The sequence below is a fragment of the Oncorhynchus tshawytscha genome, linkage group LG02, assembly GCF_018296145.1.
Source record: "Oncorhynchus tshawytscha isolate Ot180627B linkage group LG02, Otsh_v2.0, whole genome shotgun sequence".
Lineage (NCBI taxonomy): Eukaryota > Metazoa > Chordata > Actinopteri > Salmoniformes > Salmonidae > Oncorhynchus > Oncorhynchus tshawytscha.
This window is the reverse complement of record NC_056430.1, coordinates 63,536,547-63,554,054: the sequence shown is the minus strand read 5'-3', so window position 1 is coordinate 63,554,054 and position 17,508 is coordinate 63,536,547. Positions and strand designations below refer to the sequence as shown.

Here is a 17,508-nt window from a genome sequence, read left to right as displayed (position 1 = left end):
CATTAGGGCAGGTATTCCCAAACTGGGGTATGATGATTCACATTTAAAATTATTTTGTTTTAAATACGTAAAAAAGAAAAAAAGCCTAGTTTCACTGCCAAAAATAAAATGAAACCACCTAGGTATTCAGCGAAATAACATCAAATACAGCTAGCCTAGTCAAATAATTATCATCCAATCACATTAACCGTTACACTCTCGCAGAAATCCACTAACGCTCCGTATGTGGCCAAACGTAGCTGCTGGTCATTTCGTTTGCTCGAAAATGGATAAATATTTTTTTTTAACTAAGGCCCGCATCCATAGAGACACATACCAACTCTACTGGTAGTACTGCTACTACCAGCAGTACTACACCTGCACCTGTCGACGACACAAGTTGTTCTGCTTCCACGAGCACATCCAATGTTAGCATCAGTAATTCTACAATTGTTGTTAGCACAGCTAACATGGACACTGACAGTTGTGAATCTGATGCAACCGAAGAGCTACTGCCCCCTTACCAGGGAAAGCACTGAACAGACAGGGACGTTGGACCATCGAATCGCAAATATGATGAGAAATAAATTGATCTGGGGTTCACTTATATTGGAAGTAGTGCCTTTCCTCAGCCACTGTGTTATATGTGCAAAAGTACCATCTCACAACTCTATGAAAGTCACTCTTGGGCAGACATTTAGAAACAAAACATGCCAATATGAAAAATAAGCCATGTGAGTTTGAGCGAGAATTAAGACGACTTTTGGGTAGTAAGACAAAAGCAAGAGATACCATTAATAAGAAGGGCTGGAAGAGTCTTATATGGTGACCTACCGAGTGGCTAGAACAGGCAAGCCCCATACTACTGTGGAGGACTTTATTCTTCCTGCTGCCGCGGATCTGTCTGGGACAATGCTGGGGGAAAAGGCCCAAAATAAACTATACAGACAATGCCTTCATCAAACACTGTTTCATGAAGCATCAGTGACATGGCAGGAGATGTTTTGAAACAACTACTGCTTTGCATACAAGCCAGTGAATTCCATCCGTTACAGCTGGATGAGTCAACAGACATGGCAGGCCTGGCACAGCTCCTGGTATGTGTCTGTTACAGCTGGATGAGTCAACAGACATGGCAGGCCTGGCACAGCTCCTGGTATATGTCCGTTACATTTATGGGGGCAACAGGAGATGATATTTGTAAAGTATTCGACAGCTTTGTAACAAATGGACTTGTGTTCAAGATGTGTTGGTATCTGTACTGATGGCACAAACGCCATGACAGGGAGACATAGTGGAGTGGTAACGCGCGTGCAAGCAGTTGCTCCCGCCGCCACTTGGGTACACTGCAGCATCCACCGAGAGGCTCTTGCTGCCAAAGGAATGCCTGACAGCTTGAAAGACGTTTTGGACACTACAGTGAAAAATGGTTAACTTTGTTAAAGCAAGGCCCCTGAACTCTCGTGTATCTTCTGCATTATTTAACAATATGGGCAGCGACCATGTAACGCTTTGACAACATACAGAAGTGCTCTGGTTATCAAGGGGCAAAGAATTTACACGTTTTTTTTAACTGAGAGACGAGCTTAAAGTTCTCTTTACTGACCATTATTTTCACTTGTCTGAGTTTCTCACGTGACTGGCCTATCTGGGTGACAAAAACTCACTCATTCTTATGGTTCAATAAAATGTATCATAGTGTGTGTGGCAGGCTTACAATGATGGCAGAAAACAACATTTGAGTGTGCGCTGACCCTGGTGCTAGAGGGGGTACGCAGCTGGAGGTTGAATGTTTGAAGGGCTACGGGACTATAAAAAGTTTGTTAACCACTGCATTAGGGGATTGGTGGACTCATTCACCTGGGGTATGTTCAGTAGGGAACACAGTAGCAAAACATTTTGGAACAGAAAGAAAAATTAGCATTTGTTACTGGACAAGTTCAGGTAGAACATTCCCCTTTCACAGTTTCAAAATGTTATTGCCCTACTGAACACAACCCAGCAGTGTGTGTGCCAGAAGCATGGCACGTGAGGCCAGCTGTTAAAACAGCTCTGCGACGCCTCAAGCTACCAGCACATCTGCTAACTTAGTCGACAACCCTTTTCCCTTTAATCTAATATCATAACTCACCTTGCCAGTTGCCAAACTACCCAATCCCCTTGTTCTGAGGCTCCCATCCAATCTCTGTTTTGTTGCGACCCATTTGTCTCCAATATATTGATATCTGCTTCTTATCCAGTACAATTGATTATTTCACCCCCTAGGGCAATTAAGATGAATAGTTTAAGGAAACTCTATTTCTCTGCCAATGTGGAACTATGGCAACGTACTATAGGCCATTCTTTCATCTCGTTTTGCATTATGGGCCGTCAGACGTTTTTTTGCAGGTGGGGAAACGGAACAGTCATGTTACATTTATTCATTTTATATATGAGCCCCGTGCCGCCTGCCCTGCCCAGACTCATGGAAGGGCAGCAGCAGTCACAGCTATGGCTGGGAGAGGCCTGTTCACTAGCCCTGGCTCACCCAGGGAGGAAGGAACAGGGCCCAGCATGGAGGGAGAGACAGTCTGGCTGTCACACACACACAACCTGCTTCTCCTGTCGTCAAACACAAGCAGCATGATCTCACACACACAGTGACATACTGCTTCTCCTGTCGTCAAATACAAGCAGCATGATCTCACACACACAGTGACATACTGCTTGTCCATATCGTTAAAACAAATCCAACAAACTCACTCGACTAAGTTCTGGGTCCACACGTAAAGAGAAGATAGAACGAAGACCGAAACCTGAAACCTAACAAAGAGCTCCACCCTCTCTCTTTGCAAGTTACAGGCAAGCCTATGGGACAAATGTACACTCCCAAAATTCAAAAGATGCAAACATGTGCAAAATCTTGATTTGTCCAAAGCACTAGAACTAATGCTGCTCATTATCTCACGCGCCATTGTCTCAGGACAGATCTACGCTACCATTAATGTAGTCTGTCCACGAGAGATTAGGTGTAGAGCCATACTGTATAGCGGGTGTATCCCAATAGTCTAAAACAGTGGTTCCCAAACTTTTTATAGTCCCAGCGAGAGAGCGACCAGAGCCCCACTGAATAACCCCTGCCCTGGGGGCAATAACCCATGTTATTCAGTAACACGGTGGTGCTGACTAGGGCCTTGTGCAAAGCGGCTCTTCAGATCTTGGGTGACTGCATTGTGTATGTGAGGGGAGAGGTTTTTTAAACTATAAACAGTGCCTTGGTTTTTTCCCCTCGAGTTCATTCAAATGCATATCTGCCAGCCACAAATGTCACTGCCCGGTAAATCACTTTGCATTCCCGGTGGTGGTGCAGTCACGGGATAGGCTGCCTTACCTGGTTGTCTTGGAAACCGTCGTCCTATTGGGTTTGGCCGTGACTGCAGTGCTGGAAGGCTTGGGGGCAGCTGAGGCTGCAAGTCTGGAAGCTGGAGGAGAGGGAGAGCAAATGAGAAAGTGCATGAAGAGAGAGTTGGGGGAGGAAAAAGGTGGAATGAAGATGAGGGGTGGGAGTGAGGACAGAGGACTGGGATGAAGGATTGGTGTAGTAGGAGTTGAGAGCAAATGTGTCTGCAGCCAAGCACAGGTGGGTTTGTGTGAGCTCTAAAATACATAGGACAGTGACTAAAGACTCAACACGGGACAAAGGAAAACAAAAAGCTGTGTCTAACCAAAACATGATTAACAAGACTAAATACTCGGCAGTCTGTTTGTGTGTATAGTCCTCACCTGTGGTTTTGGGTCTGGCCCCGGCCCCATTAATGGGACCAGCAGCAGGAGGTCTCCTCGTTGGAGTGCCAGGACCCATCGCCGCAGTCCTGGTAGCAGAGGTGGACCTGGGGACTCCGACAGCCTTCCTGTCAGCCACCTTAGTTTGGGTCCTGACAGTGGAAGCGGTGGCCGGCCCCACGTACCTCTTCGTGGCTGCAGCTGACGCCGATGCTCCGGCTGCGATGGTGGTCTTCTTTTTGTCCAAAGCTGCTTTCTTGGCCAGGTCACTAGCTGTGGACTTTAAGCCATTGGCCATGTGGCTTGGGGCCATGCCCGGACGAGAAGTGCTGGGTCCTGACGCCGGACCCACTGTGGCCTTGGTTCCAGCTGTGCCTGGCCGCTGTTTAGCCAAGCCCACGGTCTTAGCCTTGGGTTTAGCTGCTGCCTTGCCATTGACCTCCTTGGACACAGGGGGCGCTGTAGGGTTTTCAGGCTGCGCTGTGCTGTTTTGGGTGTCTTCGGGCTGTGATGGAGGGGATGGGGAAGTTGAAGGGGCTGGCTGGGCGGGCATCTCGTTGGTGGCCATCCCCTGGGCCGAGGGTTCGGCTCCTACAGCTTCTGTGGGCTCCATGGCAACCCCATCCGGTTTCATCCCTTGTAGGCCCGGCAACGGTCTCACTCACCGGATCACAAACACACTGAAACCGGAGTGGAACCAACGTCTTGTCAACAACCTCACAGATCTGAATGGGGAGAAGAGAGATTCCGAAATGTTGACATTGAAATTGGTGTGAAAAAAAAAAAGTTTGTTTATCATAGAACTACAAATACTGGTAGCAGAAGTCAAGTATATTATCAGAATAGCCACACATGAAACCATGCAGTCGTAGACAAGTAGTTTAAAAAAAACATCAGAACCAACGGAAACAGCATGAGGCATATGGTCTCGCCGAGGAATTCGAAACTACTGGAAAAACAGGAGAGCAGCCAGGGAAGCCAACATGAAGATTTATCACTCACACTGTATTGCCATCAGACAGCGTGAGGATCACAGAGACTGAGAACAGAGACAATTACAATCCATGAATAAAAATTGTCAGAGTACTATAAAAAAAAAAGTTTGACATGCAATAAGAGAAAACAAAATGTCCTCCAGCATATATGGAGAGGGAGGGAGAGACCGCAAGGCCTTACAAATCGACAGACGGAGACGGAGACAGGAAAACCAGGACCACACATCCCATTTGTTTGTGATTCTGCTGCCCAGATACTTACCACGGTGACAGCCAGCGATTACTAAGAAAAGTCATACACTGGTTCTGGAAGGCCTCAATGGACAATACTGTGCGAAACAAATGTAGGGCGTGGATGGACATTTGGGGGTGGGGGTGCTGGATGAGCAGGATCTGGGGCTCATTAGCCTTGTTGGAGCCCCTCGAACCCTGCCTTCCCAAGCCAACGTGGCCTCCTCTCCCCATTGCTGCTTTTTCCTCATATACTCTACTTTCCACCCACCACCCCTTCCCATTTCAAGCCCTCCCACCCACTCCTCCAGCTCCCCCTGTCCAACTGCCCCAGCACCAACAACAATAGTTAATTTCTCTTCAGTATACCCCCCTTCCTCTCACTCCTTTTATTTTTAGCCACTTGTTCCTCTTTCCTCTACCCCCTCGATACGCTATAAGATATGTTCTCAGTCAACAGATGGTCTGAGCAGAAACCTGTGTTTGGAGCTCAACAAACAGGCTGCGCAAGAGAGGAGGAAGAGAGAGTGTGCAAGAGAGGAGGAAGAGAGTGTGTGCAAGAGAGGAGGAAGAGAGAGTGTGCAAGAGAGGAGGAAGAGAGTGTGTGCAAGAGAGGAGGAAGAGAGAGTGTGCAAGAGAGGAGGAAGAGAGTGTGTGCAAGAGAGGAGGAAGAGAGTGTGTGCAAGAGAGGAGGAAGAGAGAGTGTGCAAGAGAGGAGGAAGAGAGTGTGTGCAAGAGTGGAGGAAGAGAGAGTGTGCAAGAGTGGAGGAAGAGAGTGTGTGCAAGAGAGGAGGAAGAGAGTGTGTGCAAGAGAGGAGGAAGAGAGTGTGTGCAAGAGTGGAGGAAGAGAGTGCGCAAGAGTGGAGGAAGAGAGAGTGCGCAAGAGTGGAGGAAGAGAGTGTGTGCAAGAGTGGAGGAAGAGAGTGTGTGCAAGAGTGGAGGAAGAGAGTGTGTGCAAGAGTGGAGGAAGAGAGTGTGCAAGAGTGGAGGAAGAGAGTGTGCAAGAGTGGAGGAAGAGAGTGTGCAAGAGTGGAGGAAGAGAGTGTGCAAGAGTGGAGGAAGAGAGTGTGCAAGAGTGGAGGAAGAGAGTGTGCAAGAGTGGAGGAAGAGAGTGTGCGCAAGAGTGGAGCGCAAGCAGGAGAGAGCAAGAGATGGAAAAGGAAGGAGAGCAAGAAGAAAAGAGAGCGTAACAAAGAGGGGGTGAGTTAAGGGAGCAACAGAAGAAATGGAAGGGAGAGCAAGTGGGGGAAGGGAGAGAGGAATGGAAGAGGGGACTGGGAGAGCAGAGACACTTACGCAGAAGCCATCTGACTGAGGTCATCATTAATAGTTTTTGACTGAACCGTCAGTGTAGCAGATGGGGAAACCTAGAGGCCAAGCAGGAACTCTATTCAGTTACTTACAGTTGAAGTCGGAAGTTTACATACACTTAGGTTGGAGTCATTAAAACCCATTTTTCAACCACTCCACAAATTTCTTGTTAACAAACTATAGTTTTGGCAAGTCTGTTAGGACATCTACTTTGTGCATGACAAATCATTTTTCCAACAATTGTTTACAGAGATGATTTCACTTACAATTCACTGTATCACAATTCCAGTGGGTCAGAAGTCTACATACACTAAGTTGCCTGTGCCTTTAAACAGCTTGGAAAATACCAGAAAATGATGTCATGTCTTTAGAAGCTTCTGACAGGCAAATTGATATCATTTGAATCAATTGGAGGTGTACCTGTGGATGTATTTCAAGGCCTGCCTTCAAACTCAGTGCCTCTTGCTTGACATCAGGGGAAAATCAAAAGAAATCAACCAAGACATCAGAAAAAAAAAATGTAGACCTCCACAAGTCTGGTTCATCTTTGGGAGCAATTTCCAAACGCCTGAAGGTACCACGTTCATCTGTACAAACAATAGTACACAAGTATAAACACCATGGGACCACACAGCCATCATACCGCTCAGGAAGGAGACCCGTTCGGTCTCCTAGAGATGAACGTACTTCGGTAAGAAAAGTGCAAATCAATCCCAGAACAGCAAAGGGCCTTGTGAAGATGGAGGAAACAGGTACAAAAATATTTATATCCACAGTAAAACGAGTCCTATATCGACACAACCTGAAAAGCCACACAGCAAGGAAGAAGTCCCTACTCAAAAACCACCATAAAAAAGCCAGACTACGGTTTGCAACTAACTGCACATGCGGACAAAGATTCGTACTCTTTGGACAAATGTCCTCGTCTGATGAAGCAAATAGAACTGTTTGGCCATAATGACCATCTTTATGTTTGGAGGAAAAAGAGGGACGCTCACAAGCCGAACACCACCATCCCAACAGTGAAGCACGGGGGTGGCAGCTTCATGTTGTGGGGGTTCTTTGCTGCAGGAGGGACTGGTGCACTTCGCAAAATAGATGGCATTCTGAGGAAGGAAAATGATGTGGGTATATTGAAGCAACATCTCAAGATGTCAGTCAGGAAGTTAAAGCTTGGTCGCAAATGAGTCTTCCAAATGGACTATGACCCCAAGCATACTTCCAAAGTTGTGGCGAAATGGCTTAAGGACAAGTCAGGGTATTGGAGTGGCCATCACAAAGCCCTGACCTCAAGCCTATAGAACATTTGTGGGCAGAGCTGAAAAAGCATGTGCGAGCAAGGAGGCATATAAACCAGACTCAGTTACACCAGCTCTGTCAGGAGGAATGGGCCAATATTCACCCAACTTATTGTGAGAAGCTTGTGGAAGGCTACCCAAAACATTTGACCCAAGTTAAACAATTTAAAGGCAATGCTACAAAATACCAATTGAGTACATGTCAACTTCTGACCCACTGGGAATGTGATGAAAGAAATAAAAGCTGAAATAAAATCACTCCACTATTATTCTGACATTTCACATTCTTAAGATAAACTGATCTAAGACAGGGACATTTTACTAGGATTAAATGTCAGGAATTGTGAAAAATGTAATTTAAATGTATTTGGCTAAGGTGTATGTAAACTTTGACTTCAACAGTATTAACATTGACACATACCATAGTGGAACACCTTGTCCCCAACTCCCCACACGAACCTCAGTTTGCTACTTATTCACACATTTTTATGTTTACAGAGGAATTTCTTTCCTTCAATACCATTTGGCCTTGACCTGTTTGAGCGACACACAAGGCCTAACAGCCTTTTAGACAGGGTCACTTGGCAAATGACCGGACTAAAAAGGCAAATTAACAAGCAAATCACTTGCGGAGATCCTGTGGAACTCGCTGGGCCAGTTTGATAGCGGACGGCCAATAGAACTAATACCAACACCTCTCCCCCAAAACACACGCACCCCTCTCAAATTCCCTCAATCTCTCTCCCTCCAAGCCAATGGTCTGACCCCTATTTCAACCAGAGAGGACAAACAAAGCCTTCAGTGCCATTTTCCATGGTTTCTTGTCCTCTCCTCGTCCTTCTGGCTCCAACTGCAGGCAGAAAGGCTGCTGGCCGCCACCTCCCTTTTCTTCTCTCTTCTGTTACATATCTCCAGCACAGAGCAAGAGAGGGGTCAGGGAGGATAAAGGCACCACGAGGAGAGGGGCCAAGTTTGCAGCCTTCAGTCAACTGAGCAGGGCTACACCAGAGCTGCAAGCTATTCTTACAGATCTCTACATTAGTCAATGATATATATATATATATTATAGCATACTTCAAATCTTGATGACCCAAGAGGTTGTGAAACAGAATTTGTTATCAATGACTTGGCTGAATCAAGTTTGGATTATTGCCCATGAGTTAGAGGCCAGTAGAGTTTCACAAAGACCTAGCACATTCAGCATTATCATCAATCTAATTTGGGGAGGAAACATGGCTAAACTTGACTAATTTGTCAACTCTTCACAATATCACAAGTTCAACTCAATAATCGGTGTTTCAAACAACGTGGCTACCGCATTTGGATGGGCTCCGACACCAACGTAGCGAAGCGTTAGGGAGATAGCGGGATGAGGGACGTCAGAGAGACGACTGCCAGCTAACTAAATCCAGCGGGCCGGGCAGGAGTCGGATTTAACGCGCAGGTGCTGTACCCGCGTTCGGTAGACAGCAGCAGGATAAAAGGGGGATGTTTTGGCCGTGGGCAGAATGGGCACTGGCCTGGCTTTACTTGTGCCCATCGCTGGTCCAGCAAATGCCAGCGGCTGCTGACTTAACCACTAATGCCAGGGGCTTACCAAAGTGCAGCCTGTATCGCATTCCTTACCACGAACCGAGCAGACCTCCGGGTAGTGGTAGGTGGCGTCACTAAAACCCTACACATGCATATCAAGGGCTTTGTTGAACTGTAGTAAGGCGATTAGTGAGGGTGTTAGACGCCTCTGCGTCAGAGAAGCTAGCTGTAGTTTGTCCTATTTGAAACTATTGCACAGCATCTTTCTTAAAAACCACTCATCGTCAAAATGGCCTCATGACAAATTCTCTGGGAATTTCAGAGCTGCTTTCCATAGCCCTGGCCAGGTCTTAGCATAGATTTGCAATTGGAATGATTGAAAAGGGGAACGCCCACCAAAAAACAATAGAATAAACTGCACAGTTGATAGATATGAAAGGCGTCATGCATTTTTATGAAATAATGAGCCATTGTGCTCCCCTTCATTCATTTGCATAACAAATACCAGTAAAAAGGGCTAATACCATCTTCAGGACAAAGCATGCTTACTTTCCAGCTAGCACCACAGCTAATATCACAATTAGCTCAATGCCCCTGGCAACAATTACCATGTGTTGGAAGTATGCAAATTCATAAGCCTCCGGGCTGCAGTCTGACAACAGTGACTGGATAATAACTAGTGTCCAGGAAAACAAACTCTGCAAGTTGTCTGTTATTCTCTGGGTGTGTGGTTAAAGCTGCCATCGTAAGCCTGTTGGGGTGGGCTGTCTAGACGGAAGAAACTCGCTGCCCCCGTCTCCGTCTCATCTTTGCTGCGTTGCATCTAACTCATCCCCCCCTCTCGCCCAGTCTTTTTTCTTGCAGTTTAATTACAGCTGTCTGCAATCATCCTACAGTGCCAGCCATGTTTTAGCCACGCAGCAAAATGGGTCACTTATAATACTCCTTTAATACAAACAGAGGGGGATTTATCTGTGTTGAGAGTGGGTTGGAAATGCAGTCGGACTACAGGGAGAACGAAAGAGAAAAAGGAGCATGGGTTGGGATGGAGGTTGGGGGTGTTACTGATGTCAGCTTAGTGTCATAACAGTCTAAACCACAGGTGAAAAATAGATTCTGCTCTCTGCTAGCTCACAGAGGGAGGTGAACAGGGAGAGTGCAAATATGAGGGGTGTTTCAATGATAAATCTGCCCTAAAGGTTTGAGGTTGAGGCCCAGTGTCGTGTGCACATGTGCTGGAATGCCCGGGGAGGGCTCGGGCCAGGGTGTCTGTCGGTGAGCCGAGCCACCCAGTCCACATTCCAGCTCTGCCCGTCAGGCTCCTCAGGGTAGAAGCCTATAAACAGCTGTCACAGGAAGGGTGTGTACGAATATATACACTGAAGAGTTGGTCCCATGTTTCATGAGCTGAAATAAAAGAACCCAGACATTTGCCATATGCACAAAAAGCTTATTTCTCTCAAATATTTGGGCACAAATTAGTTTACATCCCTGTTAGTGAGCATTTCTCCTTTGCCAAGATAATCCATCCACCTGACAGGTGTCGCATAAAAAGCTGATTAAACAGCATGATCATTACACAGGTGCACCTTGTGCTGGGGGTGATAAAGGGCCAGATGTCTCCAGTTTTTAGGGAGTGTGCAATTGGCATGTTGAATGTAGGAATGTCCACCACAGGTGATACCAGAGTTTTGTTTGGGATGCTTTGGATCATCAGTGTGTTCCAGTTCCCACCGATATCCAGCAACTTTGCACAGCCATTGAAGGGGAGTGGGACAACATTCCACAGCACACGATCAACAGCCAGCTCAACTACGCGAAGGAGAGGTGTCGCACTGCATGAGGCAAATCGTGGTGACACCAGATACCGACTGGTTTCCTGATTCACACCACTACTTTATCTGAGACCAACAGACGCATATCTGTATTCCCAGTCCTGTGAAATCCATAGATTAGGGCCTAATTTATTCATTTAAATTGAATGACTTCCTTATATGAACTGTGACTCAGTCAAATTTGTTCAGTATATACACGTTGTGAGAGAGCGCGCAGGGGACGGTCTACCAGATTAATCATTCTTCTGATTCCATGTGCCGTACAGGTAACTTGCATCATCTTTGACTACAAGACTGTGGACAATAGACCTCCATTTTTAAGACTACACTGCCAAAGCAAACCCTGTGTCTGTGACCAACCTTCCCTGACTGCCCCTGTGCCTGACAAAGACAACCCAATTGAGCATTGAACACAACGTCTGCTAGCTAGACTAAACTGGGCCTGGATGGTAGAGACTATGGTGTAACTGAGCTGTATAGCACCATGGGTGTTCGACAAACAGGGGCCTCAGTCTCTGGTTATTCATTAATGGACTGCTGTCTGAGTGAGGCCTTGCAATGTGGAGGCCTCCAAAGTACTGGAGCTCTGGCCAAAGGAAACACAGGCTTCATTCAGTGTGTGTGTGTGTGTGTGTGTGTGTGTGTGTGTAAAGGGGTATGACAGGAAAGGAGGGTGGGAGTGAGTGGAGAGGCTTTAGAAAGACCGGAGTTTTGTATGAGAACAGAGTATTGGAGGAGGGGTTTATTAGGGAAGGGGGTTTCCTACAGAGAACTTTGTTATTGGACCAGTTCCCTGCAGACAGGAAAGGGGCAGTCACTAGTCAAAGTCAACAACTGACCAAGTTCACCAGAAGTTACAAAGCATTTTGACCAAAGCAGATACACACACACACACACACACCAGGGTCATCTTCATTAGGGAAAATCGTAGCAAAGCATTTTGCAATGGAAAACGAAAACTTGACCAATAAGAAATGCTGGTTCAGGTAATCCTTCCCCTTGTTCAGACCATTTTCTTCAGTTGACTGCCTAATGAATGACCCAAGTCATTAACCTACCAACTGCATGAGAACACATGCTCCTAAATACTTCATATCCACAGGGGGGGGAAAAAAACAAATTGTTAGGCCAGTTCTGGCTTTCCCTGCTTATCTAGACTGCCAGCCTGTCCAAAGAGGGAGCAAATATATTTAGTAAGAGGGGGAAGTTGAATGAACTCTTAGGATTGGTGGTGGAAGAGCGAGGGATGGGGTGAAGTGTGTGTGGGGTGTGGAGAGAGCATAAGAGACTGTTCCTTCGTCTGCCCATATAAGGCAGTGTTGCAGAGTTCTGCTGCATCACCACAGAGCACTCAGAAGACATGGCACGCAGAAAGATCCAATCTCATAATGAAATCCACCAACACAAGATAGTCATTACTCACAGCATAATGACGAGAGGCTCTACTGAGCATATGAGCCCAGCTCAGTTCTCAACCCAGTTGCATGGCTGTCTCCCTTCTCAACTAAATGAAAAGATGCTGTGGTCAGACATAGGAGTCCCTGCTCTCAATTTTGAAAATACAGCAAATCAACAAAGGCAAACCAGGCAGGTCACTAGTGATGGAAGTCGGTATTCGACATCCATCCATGTCTGAGGACGTCGGGAGATGACGTGGAAACCAGCCACTAGGGGCAACAGTGAGCAATGTTACCGTCAAGGAGGCTTTGGTTGTGGACGGGGATGGAAGTCGGAAGTTAACGTACACCTTAGCCAAATACATTTAAACTCAGTTTCACAATTCCTGACATTTAATCCGAGTAAAAAGTCCCCATCTTAGGTCAGTTAGGAGCACCATTTTATTTTAAGAATGTGAAATGTCAGAATAATAGGAGAGAGAATGATTTCAGCTTTTATTTATTTATTTCATCACATTCCCAGTGGGTCAGAAGTTTACATGCACTCAATTAGTATTTGGTAGCATTGCCTTTAATTTAAAAAAACATTTAAAACTTGGGTCAAACATTTCAGGCAGACTTCCACAACAATTTGGGTGAATATAGGACCATTCCTCCTGACAGAGCTGGTGTAACCGAGTCAGGTTAGTAGGCCTACTTGCTCGCACACGGTTTTTCAGTTCTTCCCACAATTATTTTATGGATTGAGGGCAGGGCTTTGTGATGGCCACGCCAATACCTTTGTTGTCTTTAAGCCATTTTGCCACAACTTTGGAAGTATGCTTGGGGTCATTGTCCATTTGGAAGACCAATTTGCAACCAAGCTTTAACTTCCTGACTGATGTCTTGAGATGTTGATTCAATATATTCATATCATTTTCCTTCCTCATAATGCCACCTATTTTGTGAAGGGCACCAGTCCCTCCTACAGCAAAGCACCCCACAACATGCTGCCACCCCTACTCTTCATGGTTGGGATGGTATCCTTCGGCTTGCAAGCCTCCCCTTTTAACTCCAAACATAACAATGGTCATTATGGCCAAACAGTTCTATTTTTGTTCCATCAGACCAGAGGACATTTCTCCAAAAAGTACGGATCTTTGTCCCCATGTGCAGTTGCAAACCGTAGTCTGGCTTTTTTATGGCGGTTTTGGAGCAGTGACTTCTTCCTTGCTGAGCGGCCTTTCAGGTTATGTTGATATAGGACTCGTTTTACTGTGGATATTGATACTTTTCTACCCGTATCCTCCAGCATCATCACAAGGTCCTTTGCTGTTCTGGGATTGATTTGCACTTTTCGCACCAAAGTACGTTCATTTCTAGGAGACAGAACGTGTCTCCTTTGAGCGGTATGACGGCTGCGTGGTCCCATGCTGTTTATACTTGTGTACTATTGTTTGTACAGATGAACATGGTACCTTCAGGCGTTTGGAAATTGCTCCCAAGGATGAACCCGGTGATGCGCTGTGCAGACCTCACTACCCTCTGGAGAGCCTTAAGGTTATGGGCGGAGCAGTAGCCGTACCAGGCGGTGATACAGCCCGACAGGATGCTCTTGATTGTGCATCTGTAAAAGTGTGAGTGTTTTTGGTGACAGGAGACTGAAGAAATTCATCTTGAGGCTGAAGAGGCGCTGCTGCGCCTTCACCACGCTGTCTGTGTTGGTGGACCATTTCATTTTTGTCCGTGATGTGTACACTGAGGAACTTAACTTTCCACCCTCTCCACTACTGTCCCGTTGACGTGGATAGGGGGCCGCTCCCTCTGCTGTTTCCTGAAGTCCACAATCATATCCTTTGTTTTGTTGACATTGAGAATGAGGTTATTTTCCTGACACCACACTCAGAGGGCCCGCACCTCCTCACTGTAGGCAGTCTCATCGTTGTTGGTAATCAAGCCTGCCACTGTAGTGTCGTCTGCAAACTTATTGAGTTGGAGGAGTGCATGGCCACGTAGTCGTGGGTGAACAGGGAGTACAGGAGAGGGCTGAGAACGCACCCTTGTGGGGCCCCAGTGTTGAGGGTCAGCTTCTAAAGCAATGACATCATTTTCCAAGCTGTATAAAAGGCAGTCAACTTAGTGTATGTAAACTTCTGACCCACTGGAATTGTGATACAGTGAATTTAGCAAGACACCCCCAATAAAGGAGTGGTTCTGCAGGTGGGGACCACAGACCACTTCAGTTCCTATGCTTCCTGGCTGATATTTTGGTCACTTTTGAATGCTGGCGGTGCTTTCACTCTAGTCGTAGCATGAGACGGAGTCTACAACCCACACAAGTGGCTCAGGTAGTGCAGCTCATCCAGGATGGCACATCAATGCGAGCTGTGGCAAGAAGGTTTGCTGTGTCTGTCAGCGTAGTGTCCAGAGCATGGAGGCGCTACCAGGAGACAGGCCAGTACATCAGGAGACGTGGAGGAGGCCGTAGGAGGGAAACAACCCAGCAGCAGGACCGCTACATCCGCCTTTGTGCAAGGAGGAGCACTGCCAGAGCCCTGCCATGCACATTTGTGGCCTGCGTCTACTCAAACGGTCAGAAACAGACTCCATGAGGGTGGTATGAGGGCCCGACATCCACAGGTGGGGGTTGTGCTTACAGCCCAACACCGTGCAGGACGTTTGGCATTCGCCAGAGAACACCAAGATTGGCAAATTCGCCACTGGCGCCCTGTGCTCTTCACAGATGAAAGCAGGTTCACACTGAGCACATGTGACAGAGTCCGGAGACGCCATGGAGAACATTCTGCTGCCTGCAACATCCTCCAGCATGACCGGTTTGACGGTGGGTCAGTCATGGTGTGGGGTGGCATTTCTTTGGGGGGGCCGCACAGCCCTCCATGTTCTCGCCAGAGGTGGCCTGACTGCCATTAGGTACCGAGATGAGATCCTCAGACCCCTTGCGAGACCATATGCTGGTGCGGTTGGCCCTGGGTTCCTCCTAATGCAAGACTATGCTAGACCTCATGTGACTGGAGTGCGTCAGCAGTTCCTGCAAAATGAAGGCATTGATGCTATGGACTGGCCTGCCCGTTCCCCAGACCTGAATCCAATTGAGCACATCTGGGACATCATGTCTCGCTCCATCCACCAACGCCACGTTGCACCACCGACTGTCCAGGAGTTGGCGGATGCTTTAGTCCAGGTCTGGGAGGAGATCCCCTCAGGAGACCATCCGCCACCTCATCAGAAGCATGCCCAGGCATTGTAGGGAGGTCATAAAGGCACGTGGAGGCCACACACTACGGAGCCTCATTTTGACTTGTTTTAAGGACATTACATCAAAGTTGGATCAGCCTGTAGTGTGGTTTTCCACTTTAATGTTGTGTGACTCCAAATCCATACCTCCATGGGTTGATAAATTTGATTTCCATTGATAATTTTTATGTGATTGTTGTCAGCACATTCAACTATGTAAAGAAAAAAGTATTTAATAAGAATATTTCATTCATTCAGATCTAGGATGTTATTTTAGTGTTCCCTTTGTTTTTTTGAGCAGTGTATATATAAGTAAATGTGTGATCCTGTTTGTAAAACAGGTCAGGTTTTTTTTGAGTATGGATTCAGTTCCACCAAGGATGACGAGCAGCCCGAACTCAGGACATCAATGAAGATTTGCATGTGAAGATTTATTTTCCTTGGAGAATACCGAATTTGCACCATACTAAGGTGCGGTAGGATTTCTCTTGCAAGGCATCATTGCATCATACATTGCAGTGGGATTGTTATAAGCACATGCTACACTTAAATGCCTTAGTGTTTATTTAAATCGGCTCAGTCACTCACATTTGATTCCATCTTATGGTGGTTTATGTTCATATTTGTGAATTGGTTTGTGTTTTATGTGGATTCATGTTTATTGTATTGCCATTTCAACTTTGAAATCTGAGAGACCCTCAGAGTTGGGTGCACCCTAGTAAACTATAGGCCGATATCTAAGTCTGTTGTACTGTTGATGCATTTCATTCATATTGAGCTCGTTGTACAAATTTCACAAATCAATATTTACTCAAGGTGATTCATTTTTTGTCAGTGTTTTTATTTACAAAATACAAGCCGGCGTTCTTTTCCTAAATTATCTAGTGGTGGGGTTCTCATTTCCCCCTATTGCTCCAGTAGCGAACCTAACTGATCCAATAGTTTAAGCTTAAACATACAGTAGGCCATAGTGTTTAGCAATTGTTACATATGCATCGCCTGAGTAGCCTCTTCTCCAAGCGTAGAGAATATATACAGGCACAGAATATTTTAGTGCTGTAGACTAAAGATCCTGAAAAAGCCAGATCTGCAGCCACTCTAACAAAAACAGGTGCTGTTGGACAACGCACACACCCTACTGTGGGCTCTCCCAATGAAGCTATGCACCGCTGCCTTCCCATGCACACCCTATGGTGGCAGTCTTTTCACAGTGACCTGAGGGTGAGGGCAGGGTGCTGATCTCCTATGAGGCATCGCAACCGGAGAAACTCTCCCATAGAAGATAGCTTACTGACCTTAACCCTTCCGTTTAACCAGATCCACTGGCACAATGGACTCAGAGTGGAATGGAATTACTCAGTGGGAATATGAGCTCATGCCATCACTCGTAACTAAAGCCCATGGCATCTCATCTGGCAATACACTGAAGAGGTAGTGCTCATTTCAGTTGGAGACAGAATTGAAGCATAAAACCTATGTCAATGACAAATCAAATCACAAAAATGACCTGCCAAATCCCTCCATGGCTAATCAAAAACACACACAGGATCCCCAAGCCAGCCAGCATGAAATGTCTTAGGGTACAATCCAAAACATGGGACCCCCTACTGGAGCCCTGCACAGGCATGTATTTTAAGCCCCCCCAAACCCTAACCATGCCCAAGACATTCAGGCCCTATTGTTTCTGCCAAGGTTAAGGCGCAGCCCAAAATCAGAAATGACTTCCTCCATTAGTAAACCTTTTAGCTGCTACTCTCCATCTGTCACAAGCTCCCTGCACTCGGAGTCCGTGAGTAACCATAGCAAGGGCTCCACTTGGGCTGCTCTGCTCAATGAAGAGACATTAGAGCAGTTAGCTGTAAACTCCTGACAAAACGCAAGGAACATCGTTATGATCCTAGTCAGGTATGACTACTGCGCAGCAGAGCACAAG

The 17,508-nt window shown here is 46.5% G+C and overlaps 1 protein-coding gene across 1 annotated transcript in view; it reads right to left on the bottom strand.

The window, feature by feature from the left end:
- The window catches only part of LOC112245567 (proteoglycan 4-like), a 35,562-nt gene that overhangs the window by 10,972 nt on the left and 7,082 nt on the right, over positions 1 to 17,508 (bottom strand). The window contains exons 2-3 of the mRNA XM_024413677.2: positions 3,742 to 4,466; positions 3,350 to 3,440 (exon numbers count right to left, since the gene is read on the bottom strand). Of these exons, the coding sequence (XP_024269445.2) occupies positions 3,350 to 3,440; positions 3,742 to 4,375 (725 nt within the window). The 5' untranslated portion in view covers positions 4,376 to 4,466. The remainder of the gene's footprint in view (positions 1 to 3,349; positions 3,441 to 3,741; positions 4,467 to 17,508) is intronic.